At 45.9% G+C, this 20019-nt stretch overlaps 1 protein-coding gene across 1 annotated transcript in view; it reads right to left on the bottom strand.

Moving 5' to 3' along the window:
- The window catches only part of LOC126202994 (UDP-glycosyltransferase UGT5-like), a 141806-nt gene that overhangs the window by 67736 nt on the left and 54051 nt on the right, over nucleotides 1–20019 (bottom strand). Inside the window, exons 2-3 of the mRNA XM_049937191.1 lie at nucleotides 16605–16842; nucleotides 1178–1770 (exon numbers count right to left, since the gene is read on the bottom strand). Of these exons, the coding sequence (XP_049793148.1) occupies nucleotides 1178–1770; nucleotides 16605–16842 (831 nt within the window). The remainder of the gene's footprint in view (nucleotides 1–1177; nucleotides 1771–16604; nucleotides 16843–20019) is intronic.

Raw genomic sequence — 20019 nt, 5'->3', positions numbered from 1 at the left:
GTGGCACGTAAAGTGCCCTCCACCACTCTCCATTGGTGGTATAAATGTAGATGTAGATATAGATGAATGGGTTGCTCTAGTATTCCATTTTTGGCCTACTTTGTAGATGAGCAATGCTTTCCCAAAATCCTCTCAATAAAACAAAGTCAAGCATTCACCTTCCCTACTAAAAACTCATGTCCCCATTCAATTACATACTGCCAGAATGAGATTTTCAGTCTGCAGTGGAGTGTGCACTGATATGAAACTTCCTGGCAGATTAAAACTGTGTGCCAGACCGACGCTCAAACTCAGGACCTTTGCCTTTGGCGGGCAAGTGCTCTACCATCTGAGCTACCCAAGCATGACTCAAGCCCCGTTCTCACAGCTTTACTTCTGCCAGTATCTCGTCTCATACCTTCCAAACTTTACAGAAGCTCTCCTGCGAACCTTGCAGAACTAGCACTCCTGAAAGAAAGGATATTGTGGAGACATGGCTTAGCCACAGCCTGGGGGATGTTTCCAGAATGAGATTTTCACTCTTCAGCGGAGAGTGCGCTGATATGAAACTTCCTGGCAGTTTAAAAATGTGTGCCGGACCGAGACTTGAACTCAGGACCTTTGCCTTTCCTGGGAAGTGCTCTACCAGTCTTCAGTGGGGGCCCATGCCATATGCTTTTCAGAAATCTAGAGATGCGGAATCTGCCTGTTGCTCTCCATCCATGGTAGAATGTCATGTGAGAAAAGAGCAAACTGAGTTTTGCTAGAGCAATGCTTTCTAAAAGTATGCTGATTTTATATGGAAGCTTTTCTCTCTTAGGGAAATTATTATATTCGAACTTATAATGTGTTCAATAATTCTGTAACAAACTGATGTTAAAGATGTTGTTCTGTAATTCGGTAGGTCTGTTCTTTTACTTTTATTATATACAGGAGTCACCCGTGTTTTTTCCAGTTACTGGAGAAATGGTGAGCCTGAAATAAATGAGAAGTGCTTTGGTAGGACCACATAGTATCATAACTGACTTTGTAAAACTTGTCAGGAATGGGTTAAGACAGACTGGATTATGCTACACAGGTGTAAGAAGTATACCACTCTTGGTCAGGTGGTGGTATGTCATAGATTTATCTACTTTAACTTGTTAATAGCATTGTAGAAATCTAGGAGTAACTGATAGAGACAGAATAAGAAGCTTACCTCTGGAAGTTGCTTTGGTGCCTTTATATGCATACCACCAACCATTATCATGTTTGGCAGTAGAGGTCTTGGATAACTAATGCTCACATGTGTATTAAAGAGCATCAGTGATGTTTGTCTTTCCAAGGCAGCCAGGCTAGGAATTGTTGAGTCATTGAGGTTCTTCTGAACTATGGCATCAAGAGCCGGTAGAATGTACCAATATTGAAGGAGCCTTCCCAATGTTCCGTATGCAGCATTCAATAGCCGCTGTAAAAAATCCATGTGGTCAGAGTAGGCAAAGAAAGGATCTGGGATGTATGCAATATTTGATGGATTTCCCATCTTGTCTCCAGCCCACTGAGATCCTTCATAAGGAATAACCTGGATCAGAGGTGCCTTAAACTTGTGCGCAAATACATGAAAACATTCTTGGTAAAAGTCTTCGGTGATAACAGCATCAAATTTCTCATTTGATTTGTAAAGTTTCTGGATTCCTTCATCTTTGAGCAAAATTTCACATGAACCCCTGGCAAAGTTTAAGAGTAAGTACAGCCCCAAAAATGGGTTCCACATAGACATCTGAAACACATTCATTTTAGCAGCACCGGTACCTGAAAAAAGAAATTGAACAGCGATGTCAGCAAACACAGAAGAAAACCTGTACTTCGTCTAATATTGATTCTGTAATGAAATTAAGATCCATGGAAATGTTTTGCCTGATATCTGACTACACAATAGATATACAGAGTGTCTCAAACTGAACTGGTTATAGTGGGTCCACAACCGACCGTGTTGAGAAAGAGAATCAGTGTTCGGAAATGCTTATTTATTGTGTTAGGGACATACACAGCATACACTGCATAACCAGAACATAGCTCATAGTAATTGTTCAAAGTGATTAATGTCAGTCTTGATGGATGTATTGCAGTGGTGCATGCCGTTCTGCTGCATTCTCTTAAGGATCCCAGGTATCTATTGTACATTGTAACAGGCGGATGGTGACAAACGGCATACATCCCTGACCACGAAGCAGATGTACTGTACACAACTGAGCTCATAGGACACATGTCATGTGATGACTACATGCATTCCACCAGTGCATTAACGTGTGCCACATGCACACCACTGTTGTTAGTGTCAGTTGTCTGTTCCATCAGACAGCTGAGGTGTGTGTACAGTGCATGGTCCGTGATCAAAGATGGACATGGTGGTATAAAATCGCTATAGAAATGGATGAAGACCTGTTGCTAGGGCCCAAGGTGCCTGCCTCCTGGTACAAAAGACACCAGGAATCTTTGAGAGAGTGTAGCAGAACATCCTACACTTTTGCCATGCATACATTGAGACTGTTGCCTATCACTTTGAACAATTAGTGTGAGCTGCATTGTTGTTATGCAGTCAACACTGTGTACATTGAAAACACAATACACTGAAGTGCCAAAAAACTGGTATAGGCATGCATATACAAATACAGAGATATGTAAACAGGCAGAATATGGCGCTGTGGTCAGCAATGGCTATAAAGACAACAAATATCTGTTGCAGTTGTTAGATCAGTTACTACTGCTACAGCGCACATTATCAAGATTTAAGTGAGTTTCAACAGGGTGTTATAGCCAGTGCACGAGCGACAGGTCTCCGATGTAGCGATGAAGTGGGGATTCTCCCACACACACGACCATTTCATGAGTGTCCCGTGAATATCAGGAGTCCAGTAAAACATCAAATCTCCTACATTACTGCAGATGGAAAAATATCCTGCAAGAATGGGACCAACGATGACCAAATAGGATCGTTCAACATGACAGAAGTGCAACCCTTCTGCAGATTGCTGCAGATTTCAGTGCTGAGCCATGAACAAGTGTCAGCATGTGAACCATTCAACGAAACATCACGAATATGGGCTTCCGGAGCTGAAGGCCCAAGCATGTACCCTTGATGATTGCACAACACAAAGCTTTATGCCTCACCTGGGCCTGTAAACACTGACATTGGATTGTTGATAACTGGAAACATGTTACCTGGTCAGACGAGTCTCATTTCAAATTGTATTGAGTGCACGAACGTGTATGTGCATGGAGACAACCTCGTAATCCACTGACCCTGCACGTCAGAAGGGGGCTGTTTAAGCTGGTGAAGGCTCTGTAATAGTGTGGGAATGTGCAATTGGAGTGATATGGAACCTCCAATATGTCTAGGTATGACTCTGACAGGTGACATGTATGTAAGCATCCTGTCTGATCATACGCATCCATTCATGGCAATTGGGCATTTCGACGGACTTGGGCAATCCTAGCAAGACAATGCTACATTCCACACGTCCAGAACTGCTACAGAGCGGCTCCAGGAGCACTCTTCTGAGTTTAAACGCTTCTGCTGGCCATGAACATTATTGAGCATATCTGGGATGTCTCGCAACATGCTGTTCGGAAGAGATCTCCACCCCCTTGTACTCTTGCAGATTTGTGGACAGTCCTGCAGGATTCATGGTGTCAGTTCCCTCCAGCACTACTTCAGATATTAGCCGAGTCCATGCCACATTGTGTTGGGTTACTTCTGTGCGCTCCCTGGGGCCGTACATAATGTTAGGCAGGTGTACTGGTTTCTTTGGCTCTTCAGTGTAAATATGCATTTCTGACCATTGGCTCCATAACTCAGTCTAATTGGTTGTGGACCCACTATCACCTGTTTCATTTTGACCAACAAGATTTGAGACACCATGTAAATATACTACAAAATTTTTGGCAGAATATAAATAACTAAATATCTTAGAAACAAAGGAGAACACTCACGGAATAGCAGAAGCATTGAGTTGCCAACACAAAAAGCAAGAGGGAGAGAGAGAGGAATGAAAACTTTGCTAGCTTTCAGAAGAAATCCTTTGATGAGTTACTCACACACACACACACACACACACACACACACACACACACACGCACACACACACATTCACACCTGTCCACTTACACTGCGCTGACAGACCACACAATGCCTGCGTTGCATGTAAGAATGTGGAGTGAGGTGGGGGTTGTGTTGGGCAGGTTGGGTAAAGGGACAAATTTATGGGAAGTGGTAGGTGAAGTTGAGGAGGGAGCAGCTTGAAGGGAGGCAGCACATCTCTGTACTAGGAGTGTGGGAGAGGGACGGCTTGCGACACATCTGCACCAGAGCCTGTGGGATGCAGCACACAATAAACATGGCATAGGGGGATGGACTGAGAGCAGGTGAAAGGACAGAATAAGAGGTAACTGTTCAGTGGAGAGTGTGGGGACAATGGATTAGCAGAGACTGAGCTAGTAGGATTACAGGAGTGATGCAAAGTTAATTCCCATGTATGTAGTTAAGAAAAACTGTTTGGATTTTTGTGACCCTGAAATAATATTTAAAACTTGATAAGCAATGTTCAGAAACAAGAGAACATTAAATTGTAATTTTGTCGATACAAGTATCCACAACAACCATCACAACAATTATTTTTTAACTGTTGAAAACAGGAATGCTAAATTGTATTTATACAAAATGTGATTGTTACATGGAAGTGGAGGTAATATCTGTTCAATATTTAACCTACATTTGAACAATTATCAGTTTCCTGTACAAAGAAGACCATATGTAAAAATTATGTTGACTTTTGAGGGTCATCATGTTTGGCACAGAAAATAGGAGAAAGGGGTTGCTTGTCAGGTTATGTTGAGAGAGAGACATGTTTTATAATTTCTGCATAAGTTAAAATGTTGTGCAAGCAAATGGAGCAAGAAGCAACAAATAAAGCATGAAGATTACTGAAACCAACTGCCTTTTCTTAATTTTTTGCAATTTATATCACAAAACCCATTACTCCAAATCCTGCAAATCTGTGACTGCAAACCTGGAGATACTAACTATGCCATTTCAACTTCTACAAGGTCATTGAGAGAAAAGTTAAGTAAATAGTGCTAACTCATTTTCCTGGGCAAGAAAGCAGTCAGTAGGCGGAACACATATCAGGTGTGATGGCGCATGCAGATTCTACCACTGAGATTTTCAGGGTTGGTCACAACTACTGTCTAGACCAGAATACATTTTTTTTCACAGAATAACGGATTTTACTGTCTTTTGCAGAATAATTTAGGAAGATATGAGTTGACCACAACCATGAAGGATGTTTTCAGAGGTGTTAAAATATTGAGAGCAAGTTGACGTATTTTGAAGACTAAATTGTTGACAACTGTTTGCATGTGACAAGAGTAAGTACAGTTATGCAATTTGTTTATTTTTTGATGTTATATTGTGTCTTATCAGTTTGTGAGGAACACTGCTTGTAACTAAATACTATTTATTTTATTTTTATTTTCTGTTGGGATTCTTTCCATTTTCTAATATGGCAGACCAAGGTGTGAATATGGCAGACTGAGGTGTGAGAGAGGAAGTGGATCATGAGAGATGGGTTGTTGGGGTTGTTTTGGGGGAAGAGACCAAACAGCGAGGTCATCGGTCTCATCGGATTAGTGAAGGATGGGGAAGGAAGTCGGCCGTGCCCTTTCAGAGGAACCAACCCAGCATTTGCATGGAGCGATTTAGGGAAATCACGGAAAACCTAAATCAGGGTGGCCGGACGCGGGATTGAACCGTCGTCCTCCCGAATGCGAGTCCAGTGTGCTACCACTGCGCCACCTCGCTCGGTGATCATGAGAGAGTAGAGAGGAATATTATGATCTATTTTAAAGTGTGGCAGTGTTTTATCATGGAAGCATAGCATGGTGGAACAAATGTTTAAAGAAATGACATAACTGGTGTCTGAAACAGAACATAGATTAAAAGGTCAAATGGTTTTCCCTCAACAGTCACTCGTGCCATTTGTATGCAACACACCTTCACACTGGAGCTTTTCTTGTGGAAGCTGGTACCATTTTTACTATCTGTGTGTGGTTGAGACATGAGTCCTGTCACCTGTGACACACCATGCAAAATGGTGTGTCTCTCAAGCATGCCCAGAGCCTACAGTTACAGAGGGTTGGCAGCCCTGGCTAGTCCACAGTTTGGAAAAACCTGGTCCATTAAACCTGAGATAAGCCAACAAAGACCTGAAGTGCTAGCCATTTGGCATGACCCATGACGCACATGAGGCTTTACCACGTACATGGAAAATACTCTCCCACATTACACAACTGCCATCCCTTGTGTAATGTTAGATAGGCACCTATCTTTGGAACGTCAAACTGGTCGTACGTAACACAAATCTGTTTAGTCAATGAAGAAATATGCCATACATTCTCAATTATGAGCAAATGTGAATGGTTTATTTTGTATTAGTGTGCCCACACTTCACATATAGGACTGAGGAATGGAGATGTGCTGCAGCCAAGAATATAAATGGAGTATTCATCATTCAAAAACGGCTGCAAAGATTCTATTGTACTTGAGCTACAATGAATCATGTAAAGAGGGGTTAACAAGAAAGAAGTTGTTTACACCGCTGTACATACCTAAATAAAGTGGTATAGTCACCTAGGCTAAGCTATACTATTTATGGCTCAGTGAGAGATGGACTATAACCTCAGAATGTACAACATGAAAGGGGCAGACAATAGCCCCTATTATATGGGGATCAATTTGTATAACTAACTGCGAAAAGAGCTGGGTATGGAGACTTGAGGAAGTTTAGGGCAGGGAGTTTGTGAGAGTGGAGGGTGCACTGGAGGAACATTCCCCTCGTGTGCAGTTTGGTAATGTAGTTGTGGTGGAGGAGGGGAGGAAAAATCTGAATGAGACTGATACTGAAGCAGGTCGGTACGACAATTAACCTTCTGTGCAGCTGCACGAACGGCCACCGGCAAACTAGTTAATGACAAACCTGACCGCCTATTAAGTGAAGACGATATACATCACAACATCATTGATACCATTGGTGGCATTATGCGCAACATGTTCAGCAATGATTGAACTTGCAGATGTCCACAGTTTGTCAGTGACCATTCAGATTAGTACACTACCTGATCAAAAGTATTTGGAGACTTTTATGTAATGCAAAATTGACTGCTAGATGTCACTAAAGGCAAACTCACCAGTACAAAATGAGGTGGGGTGTACTGTGTTGCCAGCAGAGAAGCATAAACAGTAGATTGGATTGTAACAAATCCATCAGGCACATTTCAACCCTTCTAAAGGTCCCCAAGTGAACTGTTGGTGATGCGACTGTGAACTGGAAACCCAAAGGAACAACCACACCCAAACCATGACCAGCCAGTCCTTATGTACTGATGGACGGAGACCGTGGGTTAGCGGGAGTGGTTGTAAAAGAAAAATCACATGAAGTCGTAAGAAGCAATCAGTCACGTGTTTGTGAATACCAAAGTGCTCCAATCAGTCCATCTAGCACAGTGACCGTTCATAGGGAGTTAAAAGGGATGAGGTACAGTGATCAGGCACCTCCCTATAACCCACACATTTTTGTAGTCAAAGCTAAGCAACACTTGAGGTGGCGAAATGAGTGATGCCAGAGGACAGTGAATAAAAAAAAGAATTGATAATTTTGGTGTGAGGAATATCAGTACATCCTGTGGCAATCTGATGGAAGGGTTTGGTTTTGGCGAATATGAGGAGAATGTTACCAGCCATCACGTGTAGCTGCAACAGTGAAGTACGGAGGAGGTGGTGTTACGGTATGGGGGTATTTCTCGTGGTTAGGGTGTGATCCCCTTTCTGCACTTAACAAAACTCTAAATGCGGAAGGATACAAACGCATTTACCAGTACTGTGTACTGCGTACTGTAGAGGAGCAGTTCAGAGGCAATGACTGTATCAGAATTAGAATGCACCCTGTCATAAAACTGCATATGTGAGGAAGTAGTTTGTGGACAATAACGATCCTCAAATGTACGAGCCTGCCAAGAGTCGCTATTTGAATGCAGTGAAACATCTTGCAGATCAGTTAGAACGTCAGTTTCACCCCAGTGTCCAACGTCACTATCTTCTCTGGTTTCAGTTCTTGAGGAAGAATGGGCTGCCATCCTTCCACAGGGATTCAGACACCTCACTGTGAGTGTTCCCAGCAGAGCTGAAGCCGTCATAAAGGCAAACTGTGGACACATCCTATATTAAAGCTCAGTAATGGATGTCTGGATATTTTAGATCAGATAGTCTGTTGGGTGATAAAGGGATTGTTGATTGGAGTCTGGTTTGTAGTGACAGTGGGTTTGTTGGCGTTAGGGGAAGAAACAGAGTGGCAGGATATTGTCTTTCTAAAGGCATTGGTATTGTTACTGGTATTCTTAAATCGAAACTCTTACAGTGTATTTTATGAGAGTTTTCCCTTGTGTGACTCCTTCTACTTCACCAGAAAGTATCTTCAAGGGGAGTTTTGAGTCTAATCTACTTCGTCGTAGTTACAATCCATATCAGCAGCATAAGAGTGTAATATTCTACAGTTTAACGCCATTCTATTGTGTTGAATTGGAGAAAATGCACGTCTTTGATTTGTTTGGCCACCCTGGAGATTTTTGTTGACGGGATTCATCTATGTGTATGAAACGAAATGTGCTGACTCATTCATCATCGCCCAGCCCAGTCCGCTAAGGATAGAAACTTGGAAGTTGAAGAGGGCGGCGATGTTACACTGAAGGCATCGTTTGAGACGGAACTTTCCGAAATTCCGCCTCAAAGCGGGTAAAATTACGTATGAGATGTTTTTTGAAAATACGAAGGTCGTTCAATGAGTAATGCCCCACATTTCTTTTAAAAGCCATTAATGTACATGAACAAACGTCCTTGTTCGTGCTTCACATTTGATGTTTGTTCTGTGCGTTGTTGCAGATGGCAGAGCCGTAGTAAGGCGTCAAAATGGCGTCTGCATATGACTCATGTTACAAGGAGTGGGCTGTTATTAAAAAAAAATGGTTCAAATGGCTCTGAGCACTATGGGACTTAACATCTGTGGTCATCAGTCCCCTAGAACTTAGAACTACTTAAACCTAACTAACCTAAGGACATCACACACACCCATGCCCGAGGCAGGATTCGAACCTGCTACCGTAGCAGTCCCGCGGTTCCGGACTGCAGCGCCTAGAACCGCACGGCCACCGCGGCCGGCTCAGGCTGTTATTGAGTTCTTGTATGCGGAAAAACAAACCGTGGTGAACATCCATAACCGTTTGTGTGCAGTGTATGGCGATGCTGCAGTTGACAGGAGTACAGTTGGGCGATGGGTAGGAAATGCAAAAACACAGTTCCACGGTCAGGCACGCTCGGGACGTCCTGTCACAGCCACTGCTCCAGGCGTGCTGAATCGTGCGGATGCTATTTTTCGTGCCGACCATCTCTTTGGGCTGCTTAAAGATTCTCTATGGGGAACACAGTTTGAAGATGACGAGAGTGTCATTCACGCAGTGAAAACATGGCTACGCCTACAGGACAAGAGTTTTACAAGCAGCGAATACATGCTCTTCCACGACGTCGGCGTATGGCCATAGAACGTGATGGAGACTATGTAGAAAAATAGGACACGGGCAAGACATTTTGATGTATATTGTCAGCAAATTCTGACTCTTAACAATAAATATGTTCTGAGAAAAAAACATGGGACATTACGTATTGAACGATCCTCATATGTCGCTATTAAATCAATTTTGAAGCTAGAACTACGAAAATTGGTATTTAGTTTCTCAGTCAGAAAAAAAAAGAAATACGTGTTTCAGCATTTTTTGGAAATTTAAGCCCTATCTGAGTTAAATAGTTGGTGAAAGTTTCTTTGAAAACAAATAATTATTAAAGAGCTACTAAAACATTATTGAAGCTACGTCTATGAAAATTGGTATTTGACTTGTCGTTAGAAATTAAAAAAACCGTGTTTCAATGTTTTTGGGCATTCAACCCCTAAGGGGGTGAAATACTGATGAAAATTTTTGTGAAAATATTACGTTATATTACAACATTTTTAAAGTCAATTGTATTTGCCTTCTAAAGAAATATGTTTTAGGTATTGAAAGTTTCTATGAACATATCACAATAAAAACTCAAAAGGTAGGATTTTTTTTGTTTTTTTGTTTTGGTTTTGGGGCGCAAAACTGCTATGGTCATTAGCGCCCGGTCCGTGACTTAGGAAACAGTGAAAAATCGAAAATGGAAACCAGCAGCAATGGGAACGAAACTCAAAAAATTGGAGAAACTAAAAGCAGAAGGAAGGCTTAAAAATCCACTACAGAAAGGGGTTGGTTGCCCCAAAAAAAGCTTCAAATGACTGACGTCATTTCACTGGCACTAATAAACTCGAGAACGCGATCGGCCGAGGGCGTGTCATCTGCTAAAATTGACGATATATCAGGCGACAGCTGTAGACGGGCGCGTAACGGAGTAAAATAGGGGCACTCAATTAAAAGGTGTCTTACCGTCCAAAGCTGAGAGCAGTGGGGACAGAGTGGGGGAGGATCGTCGCTTAAAAGATGTCGATGGCTAAAAAGACAGTGTCCTATCCGGAGTCGAGTTAAAATTACCTCCTCCCGACGACGCGTTCGGGAGGAAGAGGTCCAAGCACAGGGAAGAGCTTTCACGTCCCGCAATTTATTATGGGGAAGCGTCGACCAATGTGCGTGCCATAAAAGAACAACACGACGACAGAAAACGCTCCGTAGATCGGCGAAGGGAATCGATTGAATAGCTGGCCGAGGAAGAGAGACTGCAGCCTTGGCCGCTATATCGGCCGCCTCATTTCCACATATACCAACGTGTCCCGGGAGCCAGAGGAACGCCACCGAGACGCCCCCCAGGTGGAGCAAGCGCAGACAGTCCTGAATCCGGTGGACCAGAGGGTGGACAGGGTAAAGAGCTCGGAGACTGAGGAGAGAGCTGAGAGAATCTGAGCAGATAACGTACTGTATCCGCTGATGGCGGCGGATGTAGTGGACAGCGTGGAGAACAGCGTAAAGCTCCGCAGTATAAACCGAACACTGGTCGGGAAGCCGAAATTGATTTGGGGTGTCGCCAACAATATAGGCACTCCCTACACCTAACGATGTTTTCGAGCCATCAGTGTAAATAAATGTGGCTTCCTTCATTTGTGCACATAGAGCAGAAAATGCCCCACGATAAACAAGTGAAGGGGTACCATCCTTGGGAAACTGACAAAGGTCACGGAGCAGGCAGATCCGGGGACGGAGCCATGGCGGTGCTGTACCCCAAGTTGTCAAGAAGGTTTTAGGAAAGTGGAAGGAAAGAGAATGGTGCAGTTGACGGAAGCGGACTCCCGGGGGTAGTAGGGAGGAGCGGCGGTCTGCATACCCTACATCAAAGGAGGCGTCGAAAAAAATGTCATGGGCCGGATTAGCACGCATGGAAGACAGATGGCTAGCATAACGACTCAGAAGGACTGCTTGCCGATTGGACAGCGGAGGTTCAGCAGTCTCAGCATAAAGGCTTTCCACAGGGCGGGTGTAAAAAGCTCCAGACACTAAACGTAATCCACGGTGGTGGATAGAGTCGAGACGACGAAGAATAGACGGCCGAGCAGAGGAGTAAACTATGCTTTCATAGTCCAATTTCGAGCGCACTAAGGCGCGATAGAGGCGGAGAAGGACCACTCGGTCCGCTCCCCAGGAGGTACCATTCAGGACACGGAGGGTGTTGAGGGATCGCAGACAGCGAGCCGAAAGATAGGAAACGTGGGAGGACCAGCAGAGTTTTCTGTCAAACGTAAGACCCAAGAATTTAGCGACGTCCGAAAACGGAAGGTTGACAGGTCCTAGATGTAAGGAGGGTGGAAGAAACTCCTTACGTTGCCAAAAATTAACACAAACGGTCTTACTGGGAGAAAAACGGAAGCCGGTTTCGATGCTCCAAGAGTGGAGGCGATCGAGACATCCTTGAAGACGTCGTTCAAGAAGGCTGGTCCGTTGAGAGCTGTAGTAGATCGCAAAATCGTCCACAAAGAGGGAGCCCGAGACATCAGGAAGGAGACAATCCATAATTGGATTTATGGCAATGGCAAACAGTACAACACTCAGCACGGAGCCCTGGGGTACCCCGTTTTCTTGGGAGAAAGTACGGGAGAGAGTAGTGTTCACCCGCACTCTAAATGTGCGCTCTGCCATAAATTCGCGAAGAAAAAGGGGCAGCCGACCTCGAAAGCCCCAAGAGAACAGTTTGCGGAGGATGCCTGTCCTCCAACAGGTATCGTATGCTCTCTCCTGATCAAAAAATATTGCTACTGTTTGGCGTTTCCGGAGAAAATTGTTCATGATATAAGTGGAGAGAGCAACAAGATGGTCAACTGCAGAACGATGCTTTCGGAATCCGCATTGGGCAGGTGTTAAAAGACTGCGGGACTCCAGCCACCAAGCTAAACGGCAATTCACCATACGCTCCAAAACCTTACATACACTACTCGTGAGATAAATGGGGCGATAGCTAGAGGGGAGATGTTTGTCCTTTCCAGGTTTCGGAACAGGAACGACGATAGCTTCCCGCCATCGTCTGGGAAAAGTACTGTCGGTTCAAATTCGACTAAAAAGGCGAAGGAGGTAACGCAGACTATGGGTTGGTAAATGTAGCAACATTTGGACGTGGATACCATCCGGTCCTGGGGCGGAGGAGCGAGAAGAAGAGAGTGCATGTTGGAGTACCCGCATGGAGAAAACAGTATTGTAGCTTTCGCGATTTAAAGAGGAGAAAGCAAGAGGTCGCACTTCCGCGGCACGTTTCTTCGGGAGAAACGCTGGCGGGTAATTTGAAGAGCTCGAAATCTCAGCAAAGTGTTGACCCAATGAGTTAGAAATTGCGACGGGGTCCACTAATGTATCATGCGCAACAGTGAGCCCAGAGACCGGGGAGAAACTAGGCGCGCCTGATAACCGCCGAAGCCGACTCCAAACTTCCGAGGAGGGAGTGAAGGTGTTAAATGAGCTAATAAAGAATTTCCAGCTTGCCTTCTTGCTATCGCGGATGACGCGACGGCATCGCGCACGGAACTGCTTATAACGGATACAGTTGGCCAAAGTAGGATGGTGGCGGAAAACGAGAAGAGCACGTCGCCGCTCACGTATTGCGTCACGGCATGCCTCGTTCCACCAAGGAACTGGGGGGCGCCGGGGCAATTCGGTGGTGCGTGGTATTGAACGTTCCGCAGCTGTAAGAATAACGTCGGTAATATGTGTGACCTCATAGTCGACGCTGCGAAAGTGACGGTCATCGAATGTCGCTGGAGACGAAAAAAGTGTCCAATCGGCTTGGGCAAACTTCCAGCGTCGCGGGCGCATACATGGCAGTTGAGGCTGCAGTCTAAGGACACATGGAAAGTGGTCACTCGAGTGTGTATCGTCAAGGGCGAACCATTCGAAGCGCCGAGCTAGCGGAACAGTACCGACCGAAAGGTCCAAGTGAGAGAAATTTGTCGTGGAGGCAGACAAAAATGTAGGGACCCCAGTGTTGAGGCAAACTAGATCCGCTTGGTGGAAGACGTCTAGCAATAGTGAGCCACGTGGACAAGGATGTGGAGATCCCCAAAGCGGGTGGTGGGCATTGAAGTCCCCAACCAGCAAATAGGGGGGTGGAAGCTGACAAAGAAGATGAAGGAGATCAGCTCGTGCCATTGGTGTGGACGATGGAATGTATACAAAAATGGTTCAAATGGCTCTGAGCACTATGGGACTTAACATCTGTGGTCATCAGTCCCCTAGAACTTAGAACTACTTAAACCTAACTAACCTAAGGACATCACACACATCCATGCCCGAGGCAGGATTCGAACCTGCGACCGTAGCAGTCGCGCGGTTCCGTACTGCGCGCCTAGAACCGCTAGACCACCGCGGCCGGCGAATGTATACAGTACAAAGAGAAAAGGTATATCCAGAAAGGGAAAGATGGACAGCGACAGCTTGGAAGGAAGTGTTTAAGTGGATTGGGTGATAATGGAGAGTATCATGGAGAAGAATCATGAGTCCTCCATGGGCTGGAGTGCCTTCAACAGAGGCGAGATCAAATCAGACGGACTGAAAATGGGGGAGAACAAAGCGGTTATGGGGACGCAGCTTTGTTTCCTGAAGACAGAAGATGACCGGCGAGTAGGATCGTAAGAGAATCGACAATTCATCCCGATTGGCTCGAATGCCGCGGATATTCCAGTGGATAAAGGACATAGGGTGAACAGAAAATGGAGGAATGTGACCAAGGTTGCTGTCAACTCAACGACTGCTCAGAGCTTGCGACCGACAGCATGGAATGGCATTCAGCCGAAGGCAGAAGATCCTGATCCATAGGTTGTTCAGGAGCAGCTCCTGCCACCAGCGATCGGCCGCCAGCAGTGCGCCTCGGCGACACAGAAGACGGCCGAGGGCGATTTCCGCCAGGTGGTGCTGTAGATGGGGCACGCCTTGGCGGAGAAGGAGAGGAACTGGGTTTCTTTGTAGCCTTCTTGGAAATATGATGTTTAGATGGAGGAGGAACCGATGGTTGTGAAGTTGGGGTACGTAAAAAATCTTCACGAGTATGCTCTTTTTTCGAAGTCTTGGTGTCTGACTTTTGGGCTCGAGATTTTGCAGAACCCGATGAAGGGTGAGCCATAGAGTGGGCAGGCGAAAGTGGTGAGGTTGAACGGGCGATCTTGGCGCTGGCCGATCTGACGACCGTGGTACTAAAGGTGAGGTCGCAAGTCTGCGTGGCCGCCTCCTTTGTTGGCCGAGGAGAAGCAAGGACAGTGCTGTATTTTCCTGTCTGAGGCACGGTGGGCTGTCTACTGGCGAATAATTTTCGAGCAGCAAACGTCGACACCTTTTCCTTCACTCTGATTTCCTGGATGAGCTTTTCGTCTTTAAAAATGGGGCAATCTCGAGAGGAAGCATCGTGGTCACCCATACAGTTGATGCAGCAAGGGGATGGAGGTGGACAAGCACCCTCATGGGCATCCTTGCCACACGTAACACATTTGGCCGGATTGGAACAGGACTGGCTGGTGTGATTGAACCGCTGACACCGATAGCAACACGTAGGGTTTGGGACGTAAGGGCGAACGGAAATTATCTCATAGCATGCTTTGATTTTCGATGGGAGTTGAACTTTGTCAAATGTCAAGAAGACAGTGCGGGCTGGAATGATGTTCATGTCAACCCTTTTCATAACTCTATGAACAGCCGTTACACCCTGGTCAGACAGGTAGTGCTGAATTTCTTCGTCAGACAATCCATCGAGGGAGCGTGTATAAACGACTCCATGCGAGGAATTTAAAGTGCGGTGCGCTTCAACCCGGACAGGGAAGGTGTGGTGCAGTGAAGTACGCAGCAATTTTTGTGCCTGGAGGGCACTGACTGTTTCTAACAACAAGGTGCCATTCCGTAATCTGGAACAAGACTTTACAGGACCTGCAATTTTGTCGACACCTTTCTGAATAATGAAAGGGTTGACCGTGGAGAAGTCGTGACCTGCGTCAGACCGAGAAACAACAAGGAACTGTGGCAACGGTGGAAGAACTGACTGTGGCTGAGACTCAGTGAACTTACGCTTGTGAGCAGACATAGTGGAAGGTGAGGAAACCATTGTGGAAGAATCCCCCATGATTACCGGCGTTTCCGATGGCGCGCTCCTCCCTTGTGGGGGCCCTCTCTGAGGGCACTCCCGCCTTAGGTGATTGTTCACACCTCAGGTCACACCTCCCGACAAACGGACGGAGGGACCAATCGGCATTTTCGGAAGGTATCAGCTCGGGTAATCACCCCTCCCTGGGCCTGGCCATTACCAGGGGGTACGCACGTGTCTTACCTGTCTACCCGGGGCGGGGAATTACGCGTTACCCCATCACCGGCTACGCACAAAAATGCGTGGGTCGGCCTTCAGACACGCACAGGGAGGAAGAAAGAGAAAGGGAAAAACAAAGAAAGGAAAAGGAAAGAAGAGAGGTCTCAAACGCCGCAACGGAGAAAAGGGTAAAGAGAAGAGGTAAGGAAAAGAGAAGGACAAAGGAAGGATGAAGACAGACAAGCAGAGAAGACGAAGAATGCGTTACATTTACGAGCGTCCGTCTCCGGACGTAGGCACAAACCATACTCCCAGAGGGGGAGAAAGGGAAGGAAAGAGCCAGAGGTGAGGGGAGGGGGGGGCGAAGATGGGGATAGGGAAGGATGCGGAAAAGGAAGGTATGCAGCCCGGAAAGGAAGGAGGGCCACATTAGCTCGGGGTCCCGTGCTCGCTACGCACGTATCCACAAAAGAGTTGTGGACCCCCTGGGGGGAAAAGGGAGGATTAACAAATGCCTTCCACTCTAATTACTAGAATTCCATTTTGGTTGGAAGCACTTTGAGAAAAGGCGATGCCTCTATGGCATTATTTAGCGTGCAATGTTTGGAAGATGTTGCAATTTGTGAACAACATAGAAATTCGATTAAAGGAAAACAAAAAATATCTCTACATACCCACAGTCAACGTGAGCGAAGCAATGGGCGCTGAACTAATAGAATGTATAATTCTTGTAACAGACAACTGTACTAACCTGAGCGGAAAGTGCCTAACGCATCGGGAACTACCACTTCGCTCCAGTTCTCGGTGTGGCCGTCGCTCTGGTAGGAGGTGACGACGGTGATGCTGTGGCCCCTGGCGTGCAGCGCCTTCAGGTAAGACTGTCCGAGGCCCCAATGGCTGCGGCTGTGGATCGGGAAGAAGGCCAGGAAGTTGGCAGCGTCCAGGCCGGAGAGCGCGCAGGCCAGCAGCGCCACCTGGATGGCTCGCATCTGGAAAAGCGAGGCGTGCGCGGCGCTCGTAACTCCCACTGTGTGAGTCCTCAAACTGGTGAAAAGTCGTGGACACTAGCAGTAATCTGGGACAGCACGACAATGGATTGGTACACTGAGACTGGTGTTACTGTTGAAAAGCTGCATAAATGTACCGCGTGCAATCCAGAGCCACTGCAGTTCCCTTACCAGTGGCTGGTTCAAATGGCTCTGAGCACTATGGGACTTAACATCTGAGGTCATCAGTCGCCTAGAACTTAGAACTACTTAAACCTAACTAACCTAAGGACATCACACACATCCATGCCCAAGGAAGGATTCGAACCTGCGAACGGAGCAGTCGCACGGTTCCAGACTGTAGCGCCTAGAACCGCTCGGCCAACCGGGCGGCGCCCAGTGGCTGTTGCTGTGTATCAACACGAGAGTATGTGAACAATTTAACTTTCAACACGTTGCGGATTTATTTGTTATATTTCTTTGAATTCTGTTAAAAGTAACATAGATGCGGCAGTCTGAAAGACAGGGCACTTAACAATCTACCGCGTGCCACTGCTCCTCTAGACTCCGTGAAACTTGGCAACGGGGTCATGAGCACACCTTCACTTGCGCACGGTTTAAGGAGCTTTTGCGCATGCGCGACTCGTGCGACGTAATTGCCTTATGGGCCAAATACATTCGGATTTGATAAACAACCTGCAAGGATCACGCTGTGAACATCTAGTCCTCGGCGCTCAACTACAAGTTTACGTCAATTGCACCAGGTGTTAGCACATTCACTCGGCATAAATCCTGCTGGATGATAGCACACTCCTCAGATATGCTAATTCACTCACTATACAGGGTATTACAAAAAGGTACGGCCAAACTTTCAGGAAGCATTCCTCACACACAAATAAAGAAAAGATGTTATGTGGACATGTGTCCGGAAACGCTTAATTTCCATGTTAGAGCTCATTTTAGTTTCGTCAGTATGTACTGTACTTCCTCGATTCACCGCCAGTTGGCCTAATTGAAGGAAGGTAATGTCGACTTCGGTGCTTGTGTTGACATGCGACTCATTGCTCTACAGTACTAGCATCAAGCACATCAGTACATTGTACCAACAGGTTAGTGTTCATCACGAACGTGGTTTTGCAGTCAGTGCAATGTTTACAAATGCGGAGTTGGCAGATGCCCATTTGATGTATGGATTAGCACGGGGCAATAGCCGTGGCGCGGTACGTTTGTATCGAGACAGATTTCCAGTACGAAGGTGTCCCGACAGGAAGACGTTCGAAGCAATTGATCGGCGTCTTAGGGAGCACGGAACATTGCAGCCTATGACTCGCGACTGGGGAAGACCTAGAACGACGAGGACACCTGCAATGGACGAGGCAATTCTTCGTGCAGTTGACGATAACCCTAATGTCAGCGCCAGAGAAGTTGCTGCTTTACAAGGTAACGTTGACCACGTCACTGTATGGAGAGTGCTACGGGAGAACCAGTTGTTTCCGTACCATGTACAGCGTGTGCAGGCACTATCAGCAGCTGATTGGCTTCCACGGGTACACTTCTGCGAATGCTTCATGCAACAATGTGTCAATCCTCATTTCAGTGCAAATGTTCTCTTTACGGATGAGGCTTCATTCCAACGTGATTAAATTGTAAATTTTCACAATCAACACGTGTGGGCTGACGAGAATCCGCACGCAATTGTGCAATCACGCCATCAACACAGATTTTCTGTGAACGTTTGGGCAGGCATTGTTGGTGATGTCTTGATTGGGCCCCATGTTCTTCCACCTACGCTCAATGCAGCACGTTATCATGATTTCATACGGGATACTCTACCTGTGCTGCTAGAACATGTGCCTTTACAAGTACGACACAACATGTGGTTCATGCACGATGGAGCTCCTGCACATTTCAGTCGAAGTGTTCGTACGCTTCTCTACAACAGATTCAGTGACCGATGGATTGGTAGAGGCGGACCAATTCCACGGCCTCCACGCTCTCCTGACCTCAACCCTCTTGCTTTCATTTATGGGGGCATTTGAAAGCTCTTGTATACGCAACCCCGGTACCAAATGTAGAGACTCTTCGTGCTCGTATTGTGGACGGCTGTGATACAATACGCCATTTTCCAGGGCTGCATCAGCGAATCAGGGATTCCATGCGACAGAGGGTGGATGCATGTATCCTCGCTAACGGAGGACATTTTGAACATTTCCTGTAACAAAGTGTTTGAAGTCACGCTGGTACGTTCTGTTGCTGTGTGTTTCCATTCCATGGTTAATGTGATTTGAAGAGAAGTAATAAAATGAGCTCTAACATGGAAAGTAAGCATTTCCGGACACATGTCCACATAACATATTTTCTTTCTTTGTGTGTGAGGAATGTTTCCTGAAAGTTTGGCCGTATCTTTTTGTAACACCCTGTATACTGTAGTAACATTACATGGGACGTTAGTATACGTTAAAGTTGTACTGACTATAAACCAAATTTGTGCGTTTCTGAATGAGTTATAGTACATTAAGTTATGAATTTCGTTGTACAGTAATCCATTGGAGGCGCTGGGAATTATAAGGGCCTAAAGCATGTCACTCTCAATTGTGAGATTGTAGCATTTACTCATGCTTCTGAAATATGTTGATCTTATGAGGAGTCAGGTTTGTCTGTGCTGTAGGCCCACATTTTGTATATGAAAATTCACGAAAAGCTGTATCACTGGTTTCTCTGATGTTCACTTAAATATGGGATCGACGGCGGTGTGCTTTAGGCCATAATGGATTTCTGCGCCTCATTTGTATTCTAGTCCTTGTTGGTAGACATTACTACCTGAGTTTAATCATTTCCACAATGGGCTGTTTGTGTTTGGAGTTAGTTGTCTACTGTGCGGGAATCGGCTTTCGTGTGCAGTGTAAACATGAACTATGTTAAATCTATTTTAAACGCTAACAAAAAGTAAAGCCATGAGGACGCGTCGTGCTTGCGTAGCTCAGTCGATAGAGCAGTTGCCCGCGAAAGGCAAAGATCCCGAATTCGAGTCTCGCTTCGGCATACAGCTTTAATCTGCCAGGTAGTTTCGTATCAGCGCAAAATCCGCTGCAGAGTGAAAATCTCATTCTGGAAACAGAGAAATAAATTGCCACGAAAAGTTAGCCGGAAAGGAACTGGGACCTCTGAGAACAGATCCTT

Source organism: Schistocerca nitens, chromosome 9, assembly GCF_023898315.1.
Source record: "Schistocerca nitens isolate TAMUIC-IGC-003100 chromosome 9, iqSchNite1.1, whole genome shotgun sequence".
Lineage (NCBI taxonomy): Eukaryota > Metazoa > Arthropoda > Insecta > Orthoptera > Acrididae > Schistocerca > Schistocerca nitens.
Note: the sequence above shows the minus strand (reverse complement) of the source record. Positions and strands in the feature narration are given on the sequence as shown.